The sequence below is a fragment of the Macaca mulatta genome, chromosome 1 (assembly GCF_049350105.2).
Source record: "Macaca mulatta isolate MMU2019108-1 chromosome 1, T2T-MMU8v2.0, whole genome shotgun sequence".
Classification (NCBI taxonomy): Eukaryota; Metazoa; Chordata; class Mammalia; order Primates; family Cercopithecidae; genus Macaca; species Macaca mulatta.
Window position 1 is genome coordinate 81,424,492 of NC_133406.1, and position 21,189 is coordinate 81,445,680.

The 21,189-nt window shown below is 47.2% G+C and overlaps 1 protein-coding gene across 6 annotated transcripts in view; it reads right to left on the minus strand.

Annotated features, from left to right (window-relative positions):
- CAPN8 (calpain 8) overlaps nucleotides 1-21,189 on the minus strand; it is an 81,777-nt gene that overhangs the window by 21,532 nt on the left and 39,056 nt on the right. For 4 of the 6 annotated variants that reach the window (XR_013395205.1, XM_077938433.1, XM_077938463.1 and 1 more), the window contains 7 exons: nucleotides 18,752-18,837; nucleotides 16,111-16,185; nucleotides 15,212-15,372; nucleotides 11,926-12,101; nucleotides 8,206-8,217; nucleotides 5,118-5,329; nucleotides 3,294-3,330 (listed from right to left, as the gene is read on the minus strand). Coding sequence is in view for 5 of the 6 variants with exons in the window: in XM_077938433.1 (XP_077794559.1) it covers nucleotides 3,294-3,330; nucleotides 5,118-5,329; nucleotides 8,206-8,217; nucleotides 11,926-12,101; nucleotides 15,212-15,372; nucleotides 16,111-16,185; nucleotides 18,752-18,837 (759 nt within the window). In the remaining variant the exon portion in view is untranslated. The remainder of the gene's footprint in view (nucleotides 1-3,293; nucleotides 3,331-5,117; nucleotides 5,330-8,205; nucleotides 8,218-11,925; nucleotides 12,102-15,211; nucleotides 15,373-16,110; nucleotides 16,186-18,751; nucleotides 18,838-21,189) is intronic. The other 2 variants (XM_077938447.1, XM_077938456.1) reach the window with 1 other exon arrangement.

A 21,189-nucleotide genomic window follows, 5' to 3' on the forward strand; every position in this document is an offset into this window, starting at 1 on the left:
TTCATGTAATACAGTATACCAAAATCTTGTGAGATGTCCATAAATTCTGGACATGGAGTAATATTCTATTATTCTGGGGGAAAAGCATAAAGTTGCATATAAAAAACCAACAACAAAACAGTATACGGATATGGACACACACAGGCGCAGAGCAGGCACCCCGTCACTATTGGCTATCATTGGACACGAGGGAATTTTTGGACACTGGGAATGAGGGAAACGTGTGTACATGGTTGCAACTGTGGTTCTTCACAATTTGTTCATTCAAAAAAAGATTTACTGAACACCTGGCACATGTTGGGAACTGTTCAGAACCTGCATCTGAATGCAATGGTGAACAAGGCATAGTTTTGTTCTCAAGGAACTTATTATAGTGGAATTTTCTATTTCCCTGATACGATCTATATGAAAATGCTTTGCAAATGGTATGGAAGCATGGCAAAAGCAAGGAATTATTTTCTTGTTATTCATTATATCACATGTTGGGAATATCTTTACAACCCTGCTCAAAGTGAACATGTCTAAATTCCAAGAGTCTGTTTGTTCACCGTGTAATTTTTCCTTCCCTCATTCAAAGCAGGTGATTCTGCTCTTCAAATGTCCAACTGTTCGTGACTTGAAGATTTCTGCAGGGAGTAAAACAGAAGTTCCTGAAGGCAATAGCCCTTCCTGTCTCCTGTTAAGTCCTGAGTCCCCTGAGGACATTATCTGTGTATTCTGGAGTGTGTGTGTGTGTGTATGTGTGTGTGTGTGTGAGAGAGAGAGAGAGAGTCACAGCACAGTGGTGCCCTAAAGAGAAAAAGCAGGGTTTCCCTGAGACCAAGAAGATGTTGAAGTTTGCAGGATCTTGAGGATATGGGAACCCTTGAATGGCTCCATAACCATGTCCTGGTACCTCAGCAGGGGAGGCTGGACCATTGGCCTGAGGACTCCCAGTTCACCAAAGATTCTAGGCCCCATGCTGAGCACAGAAGCCCAAGAGCTGTCAGTCATAAAGGAACCTGTGAGCTGACCACAGGCTTAACCAGTATGGACCCAGGACCAGAAGAGACTTCCTGTTGCTTGGGGGCTTTAGAAAACCCCAATACCATAGGAGGTGGAGATGGGAAGTCCCAGTAGTGACTAAGATTGAACTCCTGCCAACCTGGTGCAAGGGGGGCTTAGAATCAGTTAAAGTTGATTTAGCAGAACCCTGCCCTTCCCACACAAAAAAGGAGGGAGAATAATTCTTAGCACCTGAATTCAAGCTCAGCTCCATACTCTACACTGGCAAACGGCAGCCTTTCTAATATGCCTGGGACCCATAGAAAGAGATACCACTGTGAGCGATAAGTCCTCCTGGGAGCAGTGAGAAGGCTGAGCTGGCATCAGCAACTGAGGCGAGGGGTAGGAGGGAAAATTCTGCCCAGCTCAGATCACCAAGAGTCACAAGCACAGAAAAGGCCTCTGGTGCCAGGTATTGCCACCGACTCGAGGCAGGGGCCGCTTTTGACCACTGGCTGAACTACAGTGTGCAGGGAAGCAGTCACACCAGTTCAGAAACTCACTGGAATCACTCCCCATCAGAGAAATGCAAATCAAAACCACAATGAGATACCATCTCACACCAGTTAGAATGGCGATCATTAAAAAATCAGGAAACAACAGGTGCTGGAGAGGATGTGGAGAAATAGGAACACTTTTACACTGTTGGTGGGACTGTAAACTAGTTCAACCATTGTGGAAAACAGTGTGGCGATTCCTCAAGGATCTAGAACTAGAAATACCATTTGACCCAGCCATCCCATTACTGGGGATATACCCAAAGGATTATAAATCATCCTTTGCACATGCACACGTATGTTTATTGCGGCACTATTCACAATAGCAAAGACTTGGAATCAACCCAAATGTCCATCAGTGACAGATTGGATTAAGAAAATGTGGTATATATACACCATGGAATACTATGCAGCCATAAAAAAGGATGAGTTCGTGTCCTTTGTAGGGACATGGATGCAGCTGGAAACCATCATTCTCAGCAAACTATCGCAAGAACAGAAAACCAAATACCGCATGTTCTCACTCATAGGTGGGAATTGAACAATGAGATCATTTGGACACAGGAAGGGGAACATTACATACCGGGGCCTATTGTGGGGAGGGAGGTGGAGGGAGGGATAGCATTAGGAGATATACCTAATGTAAATGACGAGTTAATGGGTGCAGCACACCAACATGGCACATGTATACATATGTAACAAAACTGCACATTGTGCACATGTACCCTAGAACTTAAAGTATAATAATAAAAAAAAAAAACCTTCAAAAAAAAAAAAAGAAAAAACAGACATGGGACATGCATTTTCTATCTGATAAACTCGCAGTAAAAACCCCCAGGGCAAGATGGATCCTTATTTGGCACCATCTCATGCATCGGCAGAAACAGGAGCCTGTAAATTTGACACATGTCAAATCACAGAATATATCTGCCCTTACCCCCATTCAGCCGAAGATGCCAAGCCCAGCAGCTGGGAGCACTCCGTGTGGCATCTGCAGCCAGAGACACGTCAGTGTTGGACGGAGGGGTGCAAGCTGGGCCTGTGCCCCCATGTAGGTGGTCCTGCCCCACCCCAGGCCCACTGGCCACAGACACAGCATGGCTCTCAGGGAGCAGCAGCACCCAACATACCCATCACCCGGCACACCACCATCTGAGGGCAAGGACAGTACATTAAGACACAGTGAGGGATAAAGGGAGTCAGGTGGTGAACCCACACCGCAAACCCTACATATTTCTTCCTCCAAAGTCGGCTCAGAACTATCTCCTCCATGGGGCTTTCCCAGACTAGGCACTCCCCCAGCACCCCTCAGACTACACGTCCTTAAGTTTAGATGGGTTTTCTGGTGTGTTCTTTTCTTCATCTTTTGTGTATATTTTCATCATTTGTCCTCCAAAAGACTGAAGGTCAATCCAAGAGCAGGACACTGGATCTGTTCTCCCGCGGATTTCTCTATCCTTCACAGCACAGCTTAGGCACAGTGGGTGCTCTATCTGTGGGTCCTGCTTATCAAACGTGGAAGACGACGTTAAGACCTCCCCCAGGGGATAGGGATGTATTACAAAGCCTGGGTTCCAGGGCTACTTCTGTCTCATCTTCATCAGGAAGAGACAGGGACTAGAAAATGTTGTGGCCCTAACTAATAAGAAGTTACCATCCTTAATACATAAAGAATTCTGAGGAATCAATAAGAAACCTGGAATGACTGCTATGCAACAGTGTCAGAGTTTGGCATACAAAAAGATTGCATACCTCATGTGGGTTTCCAGCTACCACATCCCCAATTTCTCTGAAATACAAAGAAAGAAATAAACCTAACATGAGTACAGAAAGTACAGCTAATGGCTGGCTTCTTCGAGGAAGATTTTGGCCCTTCTGAGAGATTGGCCTCACACCCCAGACTTCATTTCCTACTAAAAACTGCATAAACAGAATCTTTAGCCAGGATTCGTCTCCCTCACCTCCTCAACCTCCACCCCACCCAGAGTTTTTCATCAGAGACAAGAGCTTCCCAGTGCAATTGGCCCTTCAAGGATTCCAGAGTGTTCACCCTGATGGGTCACTCCCAGGGACAAGAATGGTAACTGGGGTAAGGTAGGGAGAGAATTCCCCAGAAGGATGATCCCTGTTGACATGTCCTCTGGGGACTGAGCCAGCAAGCTCACAGTCATTGCAGGGGTGCATAGATGTTGTGTGTGCTGTGGGGGGTGTATGTGTGTGTATTGTATGTATGTGCTGTGTGTGAATGATATGTATATAGTGTGTATGTGGTATGAGGGTGTGCTGTGTGATTGTGTGGCGTGTACACTGCATGTACATGGTGTGTGTGAGTGGTGTACAGTGTGTGTACTGTATGATGTGTGATGTGTGCAGTGTCTACGTATGGTGTGTGGTGTGTTTGGTGTGTGTGATATGTAATGTGTGGTGTGCATGTGCTTATAGTATGTTTGCTGTGTGTGTGGTATACATGTTGTGTGTGTGATGTATATGTGTGGTGTGTATGTGTAGTGTGTATAGTTTGTGTAGTATGTGATGTGTGTGATATGTAATACATAATGTTCATGTGTGTGTGGTGTGTGGTGTATGTGTGTGCATGGTGTGTCCATGGTGTGTGTAAATGGCATGTGTATAGTTATGTATGGGGAATGTATGTGGTATATAGTGTGCAGTGTATGACTGGTGTGTAGTGTGTGTATGTGTGTGTACATGGTGTATGTGTATCATGGTATGTTGTATGTACATGGTGTGTACATGTGGTGTATACCTGGTGTGTGTGTGTTGTGTATGTGTGGTGTGTGTGTGGTATGTATGTGTGGTGTGTGTGCATGATATGTGTGGTGTATATGTTACGTGTGAGTGGAGTATGAGTGTGGTATGTGGTATGTATATGTGTGTAGGTGGTACATGTCATGTGTATATGTGTGTGGTGTATACATGGTGTGTGTGAGTGGAGCATGTGTGTGGTGTATGTGTGTGAGTGGAGAATGTGCACATTGTGTATGTGTTTGTGGTGTGTATATGTGGCATGTGGTGTGTATGTATGTAGTGCATGTGTGTGGTGTGTACATACATGGTGTGTGTGAGTGGAGTGTGTGTGTTGTGTATGTATGTGGTGTGTAGTGTGTGTGTGATGTATGTGTGTGGTATGTGGTGCATGTTTGTGTGGCGTGTATGTGTGTGGTGTGTATGTGTGTGGTACGTGGTGTGTATGTGTGTGGCATGTGGTGTGTATGTGTGTATGTGTGGTGTGTATATGGGGGGTGTATGTGAGGGGAGGAGGGGTTCTCCGGTCCAGGTCCCGCTCTCAGGGCCTCACTTGCTCCTTCTGCAGGGGTGGAAGCCCCAGTCCAGGCCGCTGCTGGTCTCCTGGTTCCCTTTCTCTCCTTGACCTATAGAGCAAGGTGGAGGGGTAGGAGGGGGACACCCAGCGAAGGGTCCTTTGGCCTTGTAGTTTCTTAGAGCTTTTTTCTGGGAATATGTACTGGGAACTGGGATGGGTCCTGCACCTGCATGGGGCCACTTCTCTTTGTGGGCCCACAGACAACTGTTCCCCACCATGGAGGGAAGGAGACGCACAGGGCCTGGGCCTTCTTCTCCGAGAACACTCTCAAGCAGAACTCGCCGTCTTTGAAGGGCTCAAACGTGGATGGCACCACCAGGTACTCCCCAGGGGGCAGCCGGGCCCGGCCAGAGACCTCCCGCAGGTTGACATAGGTGCTGGTGCGCGCCAAGGGCTGGTAGTCCAGGAAGAAATCCCGGCCCACATGTGCATCCGTGTGGCTCTCCAGCTGCACAAAACAACAGGCAGAGTCAATTTATTGCTAAATCCTAGAAGATGAGAGCCCAAGAGTTCAGCTTTATCGTGCTGATTTAGGAATTATTGATTTTTACCATTGCACTAAGAATCAGGAGGCCACGGATTCTGTTGTGAACTCACTGTATGTCAATCATCAAGTGTATTTTGAGTGCCTTCTGGGTGCCAGGCCCTGTTTGAGGCATTGATCTTGCCTTTGTGACCTTGACCTGTGGGCCTCCCCAGTTAAACGAAGGTTGAGTAGCAGGATCTCTAGTGTGCGCTCAGCTTCTGTCTGGATATTTTTCCTCTCTAATCCAATAGACTCTTTTATTCTGCAGCTGTCTCTGGGAGTGTGGCATTGACCTTCCCAGTATAGGCCCAAGGCTGGAAAAAAGAGCTTAAATCCTAGTCCTCAAGCAAAAGCTGCCACAAAAACTTGCTCACCTTTGACTATCTGGGAAAACTGCTCTGCAAAGAGACTACAATGGTCAGTCTGGGAGCCCAGGGAGGCAGCTCTAAAAGAGACAGGCAGAGGGGGCAGCCACAGCTAGGCCTAATCCGGAGTCCCCCCAGCCTCCCCAGGGCCTCGACTCTCCTCAACAGGCGATGATGCTCTCCAGGACCCACTTATTTGTTGCGGGGAGGTGGGAGGCTGTTGGTGCATGACACAGGCTAATTAGTGTCTGCAGAGTGCTTCCAAAACACAGGTGCCAACATTATTATTGCTGTAATTAAGCCTCCCCATAGCACTGCGTCTTTACGATCAATCTTCATCAAGATGCCTGTGACAGAGGCCAGGTGCTGATACGCTGCAAGGGCTATAACTTCTGTGTGACCTGGAGCTGAAATGTCCACCCCAGAGTGGACAGTGTTCACTCGTGGTCATCAGACCCTCTTTGGATTACAGATCTGCTAAGCAAAGAAGGAAGCAGGCCACCTGCCCCCACTACCCTAGCCAGGACTCCACATAGAGCCCCCAGGAAGTCCTCACTGACCCGGCCACTAGGGTGCCCACAGTGCTTGAGATTCTCCCTAAAAATGCTTACACTCTGGGCAGGAGAATGCTGGCGGTGTGGCCAGTGAGGTCGTGACCAAGGCCTACACGTCATGAGTTAAAGGTCATTCTTGCCATACCTGATGGTAGCAAAGGGAGGAGACAGGGCACTGGCAGGAGAAAACACTCAGGAGAGTTGAAGTAGGGAAGCTACTCTAATTTGGCTTGGGTTGGGAAGGGGGCAAACTGAATTCCAGCAAGAATCCAGGGTGGAGCAGGTTAGAGAAGTCCTATTTGGGAGGCCAGAGTGGGGATTGAAGAACACTGAGGCAAGATCTAGGTAAGACTCTGTCCTACCAGGAACCCCAAGTAAGCAGGTGCCACAAGGTCCCTGGTCCCCACATCTGCCCATGACATAGCACAGCTCAAAGTGACAGGATGGAGGTTGGGCAGGCTTAACTAAGGGTGGCTGTCAGTGTGGGGTCAGGATCAACAGCAGCACCCCAGGGTAACTTGTTAGAATGCAAATTCTCAGGCCCCACCCTAGACTGAAAGAATCAGAAACTCCAGGAGCAGGGCCCAAAAATCTATGCTTTAAAAAGCATTCTAGGGGATTCAGAAGCACATTCTAAGTTTGACAACTGTTGTCCTGAAGGCCCCCTGGCACTTGCAGAGCACAGGATCCAGGGTGACACATTGAGGGCACTGTGAGGTGCTGCTGGAGAAAGCTCCATTGTGTGCGTATGTCACCTCTCACTCATAGAAATGGGGCATTTCTGATGGGAACCACCATCACCCAGACTTAACTCAGCTTTGGTTTTATTATTTTCTGGTACTAGTGAGGTAGGAGGTAAGACTCAACTCCTAGCAGGAGGCTGGACCAAATGGAGCACTAGCTGAAACAGGGAAGAGGTGAAAGCACCTCTCCATAAGACATAACCACCAGTGTGCCATATCAGTTTACTGTTGCCTTGGCAACATCCAGAAGTTACTGCCCCTTTCCATGGCAACAACCTGACAACCCAGATGTTAACACTCTTTTTCTAGAAATTTCTGCATAATCTGCCCCTTAATTTGCATATAATTAAAAGTTGGTATGAGTGTGGAACTGCCTGTCAGCTGCTACTCTGGGCTCACTGGCTATGAGGTAGCCCTGCTCTGCAAGGACCTCTGCTGCTGCTCTACCCTGCCACTTCAATAAAAGTTGCTGTCTAACACCACTGGCTGGTCCTTGAATTTTTTCCTGGGTGAAGCCAAGAACCCTCCTAGGCTAAGCCCCAATTTGAGGGCTCACCTGTCCTGCATCGGTAAGAGGTATTTGCTCTAAACCATTCACTTGCTTGTCTGTTCCCTCCGTAATAATAACATGCACTTTGTGAGCCAAGGGCAGGCGGACCAGTAATCTGCAGCCTTGGACCAAGGCATACACTAGACTTGATGAATTGAGCCTTGTTGGCACATGCTTCATGGCTAGCCAAGCTTGAAAACCCAGAAGAACTGGGGTAAAGCTGCAGCAGGGTGGATACACCTCTACCTAATTAGTGCAACTGACTCCAGCTGGAGGAAGCCCAGATAGAACACTGGTTCTCAACCTTGGCTGCCCATTGGAATCACATTGTTCAGACCACCAGGGTATGGGGGAAAAGGTCACCACTGTTCCTTCCATGAGGGCCTGACAGATGGGACTTGCAATGGTCCTCACCCACTCTCAGAGCTACCAGCCTACTCATGTGGTTTGATTCATGACTGGATCATGTAAGAGCTGTGGAACAACCAGCTTCTATCACAGGAAACAGATGCTGCCGGCTGCCCATCCTGAAGGCAGCCAAACTATTTCTCACCAAAGGAAGGAATTTCTGTCAGCACTCACATACCTCCTTGGGAACCTGTGGGGAAGAAGAAAAGAGCAGATCACCTGAGAGCTCCAAGGTCCTCCCTCTGCTCCTTTTCCTCCCTTCCTATGTCTTGCAAACAGACTATGCAGTCCTGGGGCCACTGAGGAAGACGTTTGTGCTAAAGTGAGAAGCCAGTCAGCATTTCTGAAACTGGAACATTATTGATGAATTTCAAGGCCATCTATAAACAGGATCCTAGAAATCTGGTGGGGGCCCACCAGATTTCTAAGTTCTACTTTCATACTTTTCTAGTTGTAGAATCTACCAAGATCTCAAATTCTTCAAGAGTAATAGCCTTGGGCTTTCAATGAGAGCTAATCTCTTCTTATAGACCTACAGACCTAGAGTCCAAGATCAAGAGCTTGACCAGAGTGAGGGAATCTCACTTAACCTGAGCCATAGTTTATTCTGCCCTTGGCTGTGGTGAAATGGGTCAAGAATAGGCACGTGACCCAAGCTGAGCCCATCAGAGACTTACTTCTCTGGGATTTCTGAATCAGAACTAACAGAAGGGGCTCCTTTCTTAATGCAAGTGATATTAGGGAATGAAGAAATCTAGACTAGCACAATGTCATCAACACTAGGGAGGCGATGTCAAGAGAAATAATCCTGGTAGTATCTAAGTCCGTTGTCCCAAGCCTCCATCTCCTTCCCTTGCTTTGGTTTCATGAGCTGGTACATTCTTTTCACTACCCTAGCTCAAGTTAGGCTCTATTTTATGCAACTGGAAGTGTTGACCCCCACAAGAGAGTAGCTCTCAGATCCAGAGTAGGAGCTTCCCCATGCCTGGGGTTCCTATGCCAGGCTAGAGAAGAGGATTCAAACCCCCCAATTTGTCCCTTTCCATTCTTTGTCCCTGACACATAGGCCCTTTTGACCAGAAGACCAGTATAACCACTGTTTGTGACTTAGGTCTATGGTCAACTGCCGATAACTCTGAGAAACAACAATATTAGGGAAAATGCTAGCATGCTCACTTCTGGAGCCCCCTGTGCCATTGGCAGCAGAAGCAGAAGAGTCCAGGGTCACAGTCATTCCTCTAATTTTGAGTGTAAAACCAAAATCACCCATGCAGAGGCCTCACAAGTATCTTCCTCTTGGCTCCTGGCCTAATAGCCTTTACACACCCTTGGCAGGGGCTTTCCTAACCACGTGGGCCATCTTTTCACAAACAACTTGACCACCTCTGCTGCCATCAATATGCTCCAGATTCACCCTGCCAAGAATCACCCGACAGGAACTGAGCCAGGCAGGTGGGGCCTCTTGGTGGCACAAATCCAGAGCAACGAGGTAAGGGAGCAGGCCTTAGCCACTGCCCATGGGTGGATGGAAAGAAACAGTCATCTTTGAAATGCAGGATCCTGACTGCAAATGACAGGCTGGCCTGGCATCACTGCAGGAAGATAAAGAGGAGAGAGAGGAGCCCAGACAAGGAGGGCTCTTTAGCCTTTGGAGGCGCCTGGCTGCTTCTCAGTCAGCAGCAGGTTTTCATCCTCAATCCAAACTCCAGTTAAAGCAAGAGGAGAGAAATACAGGAATAAGAATATGGCTCCCACTCCCTGCAACCCCAGCTACTCCCTATAACCCCAGCTACTCCTGATACCCTCTTAACCTGACTTTTAAACTGTTTTCACTTACGGATGTCATGCTCTAAATCATATGCCTCTGGCCAGATGTAGAAGGACCACAGATCACATACACTGGAATATTTTTTAAGCAGCTGTAATCCGATGACTAAAAAACTGATATGCTTTATATATTATTTATAAGTGCAAATGTCATGCCACACAAAGCTATTTCAGTCCCTTTGAAATAATGCTTTGCTGGTCTGGTTATATAAGGTAGGCCTGGCCGAGTGCGGTGGCTCACGCCTGTAATTCCAGCACTTTGGGAGGCCGAAGAGGGTGGATCACCTGAGGTTAGGAGTTTGAGACCAACCTGGCCAACAAGGGTGAAACCCCATTTCTACTAAAAATACAAAAATCAGCCAGATGTGGTGGCACGCACCTGTAATCCCAGCCACTCAAGAGGCTGAGGCAGGACAATTGCTTGAACCTGGGAGACGGAGGTTGCAGTGAGCCAAGTTCACAACACTGCACTCCAGCCTGGGCAACATAGTGAGACTCCATCTCAAAAAAAAAAAAAAAAGGTAGACCTGATGGATGAAGAACTGAGTAGCCCACCTTGCATCCATGCCCACCTACTATCGACTCTCCAAAACCATCACTTAACTTTCAAGCTGTCAAGAAATGTCCTTCTGGCTGGAATGTTCTCCCTTGAAGTCCAGCTCATCTTTCAAGGTTCTCATCAAAATCTCCTCCATGAAGCTGAGGTGACCCCAGCCCATTGTGTCTGGTCCCCATCACAGCAGATCTGCCCTGCTCTGTTGCCAGTGGAGTGTGCATCTGACTCTCCACTTCAGATTGTGAGCACCTTGAGGACAGTAACTATGTGATATTCCTCCATGTCCTCAGCTTACAGTACAGCACCCAGCACATAGTAGATGCTCATTAAAGTTTGTTGACTTGATTTGCATACACTAAGTGCCTAAACAGGTTTTTATCTCTTCAAACAGAGTCTGGCTTTGTGCTACTAACATTCTAGGTGGAGATGAAAGAGCTAAGCTGGAGTAGAGTTGGAACTTATTTATTTGCAATTCCTTTCTCCTGCCATCAATTAGCAATTATTTTCCAACTCCCATTCTTCAACATAAAATACACTCGCGTGCCCGTGCATGTGCACACATACACATATACACCCTAAACACTAAAGCCCTAAATTCCAGAATATGAGAAATAAAGGGTGGGATGCAGATAGGATCTTGACAATTGCACTATTTCCTTACTGGTTTCTTATTACAATATTTTTTATACATTAATTTATACTGAGATATGGGCCGCCAGTCAGCTCTTGGTCTTCCTGATTAGAATTGTATTTTTCCCAAGAAATTCTTTTAACAAAATTGTTTTTAAAAACAACCACCATAAGCCCCGCTGGAATTTGCTAAAAGAAGTCTTTGCCTGTATAAAAAAGTGGATTCCAACTTGTTTCTGGCTAGACTTGTCAAGACACAAAGGTCTTACTTTAATATATCTGTGAGGCTGTTAAGTCTGTAGAGGGGTGGCTGCCAGGAAAACTGGCACGTTAGCCAGGGACTGCAGCGTGAGCCCAGAGTCAGCTGTATTCCAGAGTCCAGAGACACCAGAACTGAAAACGGGCGCGTGGTTTCCATCACCCCAGCTCATGCCCAGTGTGCTCCAAGTGTCTCAAGGCCTCCCAGGGAATAGTTGTCTTTGGCTCCCATATCCAGCCTCCTTCCCTGACTCAGTGATGCCCCTCATCCTCCTTGTGCCACCTCAAGTGCCTTATGCCCCCATGTTCTTGGCTCTTGTCCCTGGGGAAGCCTGTACTTGGAAAAGAGTCCAATGAACACCTGTACACTGAGCCCTCAATGACAGGCAAAGGTTAACGTGTCACACATCTCAGTGTTAGCAGCAGAGACTTAAGCCATAGCAATGAATCTCTAATTGTGGAATTCAGGCCTCAGTAAGGCCACTGGGATTGTTATAGAGGGGAGCAAGGACACTTCTCGATTAGGAATACTCCAGCAATAAGAAAGATGTGCTACAATGACTGGCCAAGATATTCAGCCCCAAAACATCAAGTGAGTAATGAAGGACAAACCCAGCACAGCAGTACCTGGTAGACAGCATAGCCGATGCTAAGCATGCCCTGTCCTATCCTCTTCCGTTGCCTGCGATTTTTCTGCATCAGACCCAGCAGCACTGTACAGCAGGGTTCACCAATGCTCTCCTCCTGGTCCTCATCCACTTCATCCAAATGGATTTTGAACTGAGGATTGGTCCAGTAAGTGGCTGGAAGTCACCCAGGTGATGGTGGTTCCCCATGTAGCGGGTGAGGAGATGAAGAAGAATAAAGTAAAAGGAAGAACCTTGATCATCCCAATGAATGCACAGCTCTGTCCAAACTGTGCCTAGTAAGCAGGCCTCAGAAAGTGTCCTTTACAAGGTGGTCAGGCATTTCCTCCTACCTCCCTACACATCCACACACACAGACATATCCCATCGCATTTGGAAATGTGTGCTTGTCCATTTGATCAACGAGGAGCCCAGAAGCGCTTGGCTGGGACTATTCAGGATCCCGTGATCCGAGGGCCACACTGGGCAGCACTGCCTCCAAGTCTTCCTGGGGAAAGACTTAACATCACCTTGCTCTCAGCACTTGACCTGTGAAGGCAAACCCACCTTCTGGAGGAAGGGAGATCTCTGGGTAAAAACCATGTCCCCAGGACAGAAGAGGAGAAAGTCCCAGAAGAGACTAGCTACGAAAGAGGTCTCTGCCTGACACTATCAAGACAACTGCTCTTGCCATCTGATTGACACCTATTCTCCCTCTGAGAGGGCCCCAGCTGCAGAGCACAGCTGGCAGCACCCCTGAGAACTAATCTGCCGTCTATCACCCCAGGGTCCTTACAGGATGGCTTCAGTGTCGCAGCCTACTGACGAGACACACTTTCTTCAAGAGAAAGTCATTTAATAATGCATGAGGAATCACAATTGGCAGTTAAGAAGCAGTCCTGTCACACCACCTATGGATATTGAAAAAGATTCCTTCATTTCAAAGATGGCTTTTTAAAAATCTCTCAGAATAGTAAGTACACAAGCCAAGCCACAGAGAGGTTAAAAGGATCATCCGAGGACACGCAGCAAGTCTATGACAGAGTCCAGTGGCAGAGCATAATTGCAGAAGACATGCCTGACAGGTGTCTCCACTCTAGGGCCTCAACAATTTCAATAATCATGTGCCCTGGTGGAAAAAAGAAGTGGAAGGGCATGGGATTTTTCCTTACATCCTTTAAAGAGGAGTCTAACTTGAAAAATAACAAGGCATTCACAGCTGACCAAGAGCCATTGATTATCACTCTTCTTTACAGTAGGATTTCTTATTCAATTCCACCTTCCCAGAATCCCCAATTCCAGGTTTGTTTGTTTGTTTGATTGATTGAGTGATTGATTTTAGGGCTCAAGTGTATGGATTTTAAAGTCAGATATCTGTGGATTCCAGAGGAGACAGAAAAAATTCCGTAATCGCCTATACTTCCATCACTACCAAAGGGCAGGAACTATCCATGTCTTCCTGACAGCTAGTTGGCGGCAAGGATGGGATTGTGATTTGGTGTTTGCAGATACCTTGGGCACCCCCTACGGTTCTGAGCTCCGAAAATGATCCATGCAAATCTCCTACACATTTTCTAAGAGCTTGCTAATGGTGAGCAGATTTTAATTTCTCCCAAATGCAACATTACTGCAATCCACACATATTTTGTTTACTCCTTAACAGTACTGGAGGAAGAGAATGGGCCATAAAACAATGCGTCCCGTTTACATAATGCTACACAGTTTACAAAGTGCTTCCCTACACACTGTGTTCCAAGGCTCACAGTGACCCAGTAAGGTTCAAAGGTCGAACCCCATCTGGAGGATTAGGAAACTGAAGCTCAGAAGAGGGAAATGCCCTTCCCAGGGTCTAAATCAAACAACAAGGGCAGGACGTGGACCCCTTTCCTTCCTCTCTGTTCAGCACTCTGGTCACAGCTGCCTGAACTGGGAGCTTTGGGTTGGATGGGTGATGAAAGAAGAGAGAACTTGTCAAGAGCCAGCATTGCACCCAGATGGGGTTTTATTTTAATGCTGCTTCCCTAGCACTGAGCACAGCCCTGCAGTGAGCTCTGTTCAAGAGAAAAAAGTGACTGGCCCTGCCTCATGTGCTTACAGTTTAAGTCAATAAACACATCAACAGCAAACCAGGCAGGGAGCATGGGGAGCAGGAGGTGAAAAGTAGAGAGAGCAGGATTTGCTTTTCTTCATTTCTGCTTAGAGATGTGGGGCTGTTTTCCCGAGTTTCTTCATCAGGTGCTGCCTCAGCTGATTCAACCTAGGAGGAGCCTACACAGGGGACACATTAGTGATCTTCTGTGAGCCAGGAAAGCTTCCCACCTTTCATCAGGTGAGGACCCAGGGTTAGTGCGGAGGCCATGCTATATGCCTATACTATCACCATGCTATCTCCACCAGGGACTGAGTCCCCATGACATGCATGCCCTGCGTGTGGCCACCATGGACCACGCTGTCTTTGCCCCTCCACCTCCAACTCAGGCACAAACACACAGTGAAACAGCAGCTCTAATGGATGCAGTCTATTGAAACAGCAGATGTTGTACCCGTGTTCCCCTAGCACACCATCAGCCACTCTGTCCCAGAGCTCAGCGGGATGACTGTTAGCCAGCTGGGTTGGGGGAGTGGGGAGGAAGGGGCAAAAACCCAAGGGAAGAACAGGAGGCCTTAGCATAAGGTGCCAAGAGCAGCATTAGCGTGGAAAGCGCGTCCTTTGGAGGAGGGGAGGGTGGGCGAAGCAGGGATGGTTTGAACACACAGTTCAGGCTGCAGCTGAGCGGCTGCAGAGCCACTGCCCACCCTCACAACCCTGGCCCCCAAGCCCTAGGAAGAAGCAGGACCTCCAGAGGGTGCCCAGAAGTCAAAGAACGAAGTCCAAAGGCTTTATCCAAAGATTAACATATAGGGCTGTGCATAGCGGCTCACAACTGTAATCCCAGAACTTTGGGAGGCCAAAGTTGGTGGATCACTTGAGCCTAGGAGTTCGAGACCAGCCTGGGCAACATGGTGAGATCCTGTCTCTACAAAAAATTTTTTAAAAAATTACCCAGGCCTGGTGATGCGTGCCTGTGGTCCCAGCTACTAAGGATACTGAGCTGAGAGGATCACTTGAGCCTGGGAGGCAGAGGTTGTGATGAGCAGAGATCGCACCACTACACTCCAACCCGGGCAACAGAGCGAGGTCCCGTCTCAAAAAAACACACAACATACCAACAAAAAATTATATAAAGTGACCCAGCTCAGGGAGGATAAGCTGGAGGAGGTTGGGCCGAGGCAGCCCTTCACCTTACCTGGGTAGTTCTGGCAGCCCCCAGCTGTGGAGCCGCGGGTCCAGCGGCCATTGAACAGGACCAGGTTCCATTTGTGCACCTCCTCACTACTCAGAGAGTCCGGGGACAGGTTGCAGATCTCCAACCGAGAGAATTGCCTCACGAAATCTGAAAATGACATCCTGGGGGCAGAGGCCCCAGAGGGCTCTCAGTGAAGAGGGCTGGGTTGTGATTAAAGGCACGCATACCGGGCACGGGAAGGAGCCGTGGCACAGGCCCTAGAGGCCGTGGGCTAACTTGATCTTTCCTGCAGCACACTGATCCAAACACACAGAGATGACGGTCCACATTCTTCACTAGCGCTAGCTTCTTGGCTCTTATAGGGAGCCCCCCTCACGTATCTTAACAACCAAGCAAAGGATCTGAACTGTAAACTGCAAAAGACCCCAGGAGGTCATCTCAACAAAGCCTCTGCCTCTAGATTGGGTTAAGTCTAAGCTCACAAGAGGTTTATTTCTGTTTAATTCAGAGTGATGTACAGTTAAGTCGTACCATATTCAAGGAGTATCCTTATTATCTTCCTTAGCTCACTAGCAAAGGAAGTTATCCCATATTGATGGTAGGTAAATCTTAGCTTAAACAGATAGAAGCAGTGCTCTCAGTTCACTGGAAAGATAGTAGAACTGAGAAAGACAGGCTGATAGTTAAGCCAGGCTGAGGGCCCAGATATCATGGTTTCAGAGCTTTAGACGTGCTGGTATAGAGGTGGAATTTTACCAGGACAAAAGGAGGAGAAGAATGAATTCATCATGGTCAGGAATCACGTTGCCTTCCTGGAAGACCTAGAGACTGGCTGCACCCACATCAGAACGGAAAATGGACCCATCACCAATGGGACAGCGCTTCAGCAGAAAACTCACCAGAATTCTCCATCCTCAACTTTCTTGTCCAGTTCTTCCTTCCGCTGGGGGTCTATATGATTCCACTCTGGTGCACTGAGGGGAAAATAAGCAGAGGTGGTCGCTTCTGAGGGGTTCTACACACAGGGCAAGTGTTTACTGCACCCAAACTTCCCCCTAAGAGCCAGAAACAAAATACCAAAAGCACCGCATGCAGACAGAAAGGCAGGATGGACAGTGTGGGGTGAGCACACTGTCTAGGGAAGGGACACAGACCCAGGACATGGACTCCATGGGTACTAGCAGGATGGCCTTGGACATACGACAGGAACATTAGGGCTCAAACATTATTCTCTAATTTTTACTCTCCAGACACATTTGACATTTCTAATTAAGACTCCCAGGCCCCTGTTCTCAGGAATGGGGAGGCACAGGAGAGGACATGGATGAGTTCTTGTCACTAGAAAGGCAGGCACTCCAGTACCCATTAGTCACTTGTCACTCTGGCTTATCCAGCAGTATGGGGTGAATATGCTGACAGAGTCTAACCGGCTCTGGGGACATGGACTTGGTTCACTTCCTTCCACCTGCAAGAATGATCATCCAGCCCAGTACTACGGCAATTTCCCAGAAGTAACATCAACCTGTGAGACCTCCTGCTGGTGGCCTTTCAAGGGGAATATCCATGCACTTTGTTCGAATGCCATCTCCAGCTTCCTGACCTTTACAAAGTTAGGTTTTCCTGAAATAGGTATGTGACATCTAAGTAACAGAGCAGCAGCAAGATCCATCTTAAAAAATAAAAATAAAAAAAATAAATCCCTGCTTGAATACCTTCTGCAAAACCTAAGCGCCTTCTCTCCCCAGCATAAAGCTGTGGCGCACTCCAGCCCAGCCTCTCCCTCCAAGCTAGGCGTTAAGACCCCGGGGCTCAGCAGGACAGTTCCCAGGGCCTCTTCAATTCACTGAAACATTAATTTGATTAAAACCAAATCTCAGAATGTGCTTGTTATAAACAAAGATTAGGGCAGGAGTTGGAAAATTCTAGATCTGACCTACTGCTCCAATTGGTTTTTGGTTTTTTTTTTTAACTTTTTTTTTTTTTTTTGAAATAAAATCTCACTAATCCCTGAGCTGAGCTTAGGGATGTCACCTTAGAGATTCAGCGCCCTCCTTCTCCAATAGCTGATACATGTAACTATCCCAGGTTGCATCTCCAGTTGGTGGGGCCTCCAGGCCTTGACAGTCACCACCTCCCACCTGCCAGGCAGCGGGTGCTCAGGGAAAGGAGAGAAAGTCAAACAAGCCCTTTGGACAGCTCGGTAAATGACTTTTGGTAAGAATGACCCAAATTCAGGGCTTCAATTTCACATAGCCCTGTCATCCTTTTAGGGAAGTTGGCGGAATGGAGGTTTTGGGTTTTGCTCAAACTTAGGCAGTGGAATGAAAAATCCTTCCTACAGGAAGCTCATGTGTGGCCCTAGAGACACGTGTTTCTTCATGACACAACCCTGAAGGGAGTTACTACCCCTCTGTGCAGTCATGACCAGTCATGATGCTGTGATTAAATGTGGCGATGCCCTTCGAGAGCCCTGGTGGCATCACAGAGTACCGACAGCACTTGAGGATTAAGGATATATTGGGAGGGGGCATTATTGTGACCAATTTCATTTCTGGTGGTTCTTTGTCCATGAGACTGGCTAATTATTATTATTATTATTATCATTATTTAAACGGAGTCTCGCTCTGTTGCCCAGGCTGGAGTGCAGTGGCACAATCTCAGCTCACTGCAACCTCCGCCTCCTTGGTTCAAGTGACTTCCAGCTAATTTTTGTACTTTTAGTAGAGACAGGGTTTCACCATGTTGGTCAGGCTGGTCTTGAACTCCTGAGCTCAAGTGATCCACCTGCCTAGGCCTCCCAAAGTGTTAGGATTACAGGCGTGAGCCACTATACCCGGCCGAGACTGGCTAATTCTAATTCCTCCCCCACACTAACCTGCCTCCCCCAGGCCAGCTGTGCTTACTGGACAGAAACCATCCTATGCTTTCCACCCTCCTGCATCATGGGGACATAGATTCCAGGGCACAGCTGTCCTGGGACATCACCACCTCTGACCGACTCAGCAAAGAGGCCTGCCCAAGAGGAGTCTCTCCAGTCAGTGATGAAACCTGCACAGGGCAGGAGCGAGTGCCGCTGCCTCATTCATCACTGCTGCCAGGGCCCAGGGCTCCGAGGGTCAAATTTCATTTTCTCAGCATCCTTGTTTCTTCTTGGTGCTGAGGGGTTTGGCCTTTGTCAGAGTGTCCAGTGTTTGTGGAGTGGAAAGAAACAGACTGTGAGTGATCGATTTGACCTTTGGACCAGCACGGTGTGTCAGGTAAAAAAACACAAAAACCTTTCAGCGCGAAGCAAAATTCCACAGAGCCGCCAAACTTTCAAATGCCAAAGCAGAAAGCCAGAATCGAAGACTACAGCCCAGTGATTTTTATTTTGCTTTCCTCAGCCTGGATCCATTTAATACTCTTTGCTGAACACACTGTGTGATCTGCAGACAGGACGTGCTGCTGAACTCACTGTGACATCGATCTCATAATTGTGTGTTTTACACGACACCCTTCCGCAGAGGGAGAGAGGATTGGAGAAGCAGGGAAAAAACCTACTCATCGCTCCAGGCTCCCGACCACTCCACTTCACCCCATGGATTCCTGAGTCTGATCAGCCTCTCTGGATGGCCCTGGAAATCCACCTGCAAATTCCACACAGAAAAGCAGCTGAATTACTATGTTCCTGTTGCCTTGCAGGCATGTCTGCACCTGAGAGGATCTGCACTAAATTGTTCAAATGTTCCTAAAGGACCACACTTTTATTTTCCCTTAACGCATCTTTTCAGGCTTGAGCCAAGTACTCTATTTTTCATAATTTGTTTGAATAAATGAAGAGTGAGTCTAACCCAAAAACAAGCTTATGTCTGCTTTAACTCAGATTTAGATTTTATAGTTGACTAAGATCGACTGAGCTCTTAATACATGAGGCCTAATGATAATAAATGCCCTCCCAACAAACACCAAAGCATGGCAGTTAACATTTATTGAGCAGGTACTATAGATGAGGTGTTGTGCTAAGCATTTAAGATGTGTTATTGCCTCATTTAATACTCACGACAATCCTGAGAAGATAAAGAATTATCTTCATTTCATAGCTCAAAAATCTGAGACTTAAAGAAGTTATGTTATCCAAGATTATCTAGTTAGTAAGTGGTGATCGCAGGCTGGGAACCCAGGCAGTCTGTCTCCAAAGCCCACACTCCTAAATCCACATATACTGCTTTCCCCTATTTATTGAACACTCAAGCATAAGCCCCTTGCGCCCTGCACACACACCTGCATTCACATATGCACACACCAACTGCATAAGCTGTTAGGTCCTCATTGTCTTCATTTCCTGTGTATCCCCCAACTCGCCTAGCCCAATGTTTACATGTATATGTTCAATTCCCCTTTATGAGATTATCTTCATTAAAGAGCGTATTTGGGCCGGGTGCAGTGGCTCACGCCTGCACTTTGGGAGTAATCCCAGCACTTTGGGAGGCCAAGGCAGCATATCACGAGGTCAGGAGACTGAGACCATCCTAGCCAACATGGTGAAACCCCGTTGCTACTAAAAATACAAAAAAAAATTAGCTGGATGTGGTGGTGCGTGCCTGTAATCCCAGCTACTCAGGAGGCTGAGGCGGGAAAATCACTTGAACCAGGGAGTCGGAGATTGCAGTGAGCCAAGATTGTGCCACTGCACTCCAGCCTGGCAACAGAGAGAGACTCCATCTAAAAAAAAAAAAAAAAAAAAAAAAGGCGTATTTATGAAACACAAACACATGTAAAGAACATATATTTCATTTAACACTATTTATTTATTTATTTGTGAGACAGGGCCTCTCTCTGCCACCTAGGCAGGAGTGAAGTGGTGCAATCACTGCAGGCTCAACCACCCGGGCTCAAGCGATCCTCTTACCTCAACCTCCTGAGTAGCTGGAACTACAGGCACGCTCTACCATGCCTGGCCTATTTCACTTAAATAAATAACAAGAAGTGGGACATTCACTGCATTTCCCTTTCTGCCTTGGCCATTGGGAAGCCCAAAGCAAAATTAATTTCTCAATTATAGCGCTGCCTTCAGCCTGGATTGATGTATTATACTGTATGGTTTTATTGTGTCTATTCTTTTAATGGTAAACCATCAGCTGGGCATGGTGGCTCAAACCTGTAATTTCAGCACTTCGGGAGGCCAAGGCAGGAGGATCGCTTGAACCCAGGAGTTCAAGACCAGCCCGGGCAACATAAAGAGATGGTGCCTCTATGAAAATTTTTAAAAATTAATAATTAGCCAGGTGTGATGGCACTTGCCTGTAGTCCCAGCTACTTGGGAGACTGAAGCAGGAGGGTCACTTGAGCCCAGGAGGTCGAGGCTGAGCCAAGATCATGCAACTGCAGTCCAACCCAGGCAAAGTAGCAAGACCCTATCTCTAAATAAATAAATAAATAAATAAATAAATAAATAAATAAATTGTAAGCCACCTTAAATCCTTTTTGAAAGAAGACACAATGTAGAAAATAAAAATAATGAATAGTATAGCCCTTGTTTTTTCCTTGGGTTGGAGAGTAAGGAATACTTGCTTGCCTTTCCATGACTCTACTCCCCACTAAAAGCTGGGACTACTGCCCCTTTTCCCATTTGGGGATTCTGTGAGTTCCCACTCTTTTGCCCACACAAACATATTTTTTCGAACGTCTGTAGAATCTAACTGAAAATCTCTACAGCTTTCCTGGCCTCATCTAAGGAGAGGGCTTGCATTTAGTTAAAACCTGTTGAGCAAAAGCTCAGAGAGGTTATGTTGTCCATCTTCAAGTGAGTAAGAGTCAGAAGAGCCTTTATTTATTTTTTATGTTTTAGGGGAAAAAAATTACTTTTTTGTAGCGATGAGGTCTTACTATGTTGCCCAGGAATGGCCTTGAACTCCTGGTCTCAATAATCTTCCCACTTCAGACTCCCAAAGTGCTGGGATTACAGGTATGAGCCACCACATCTGGCCAGAAGAGCTGTT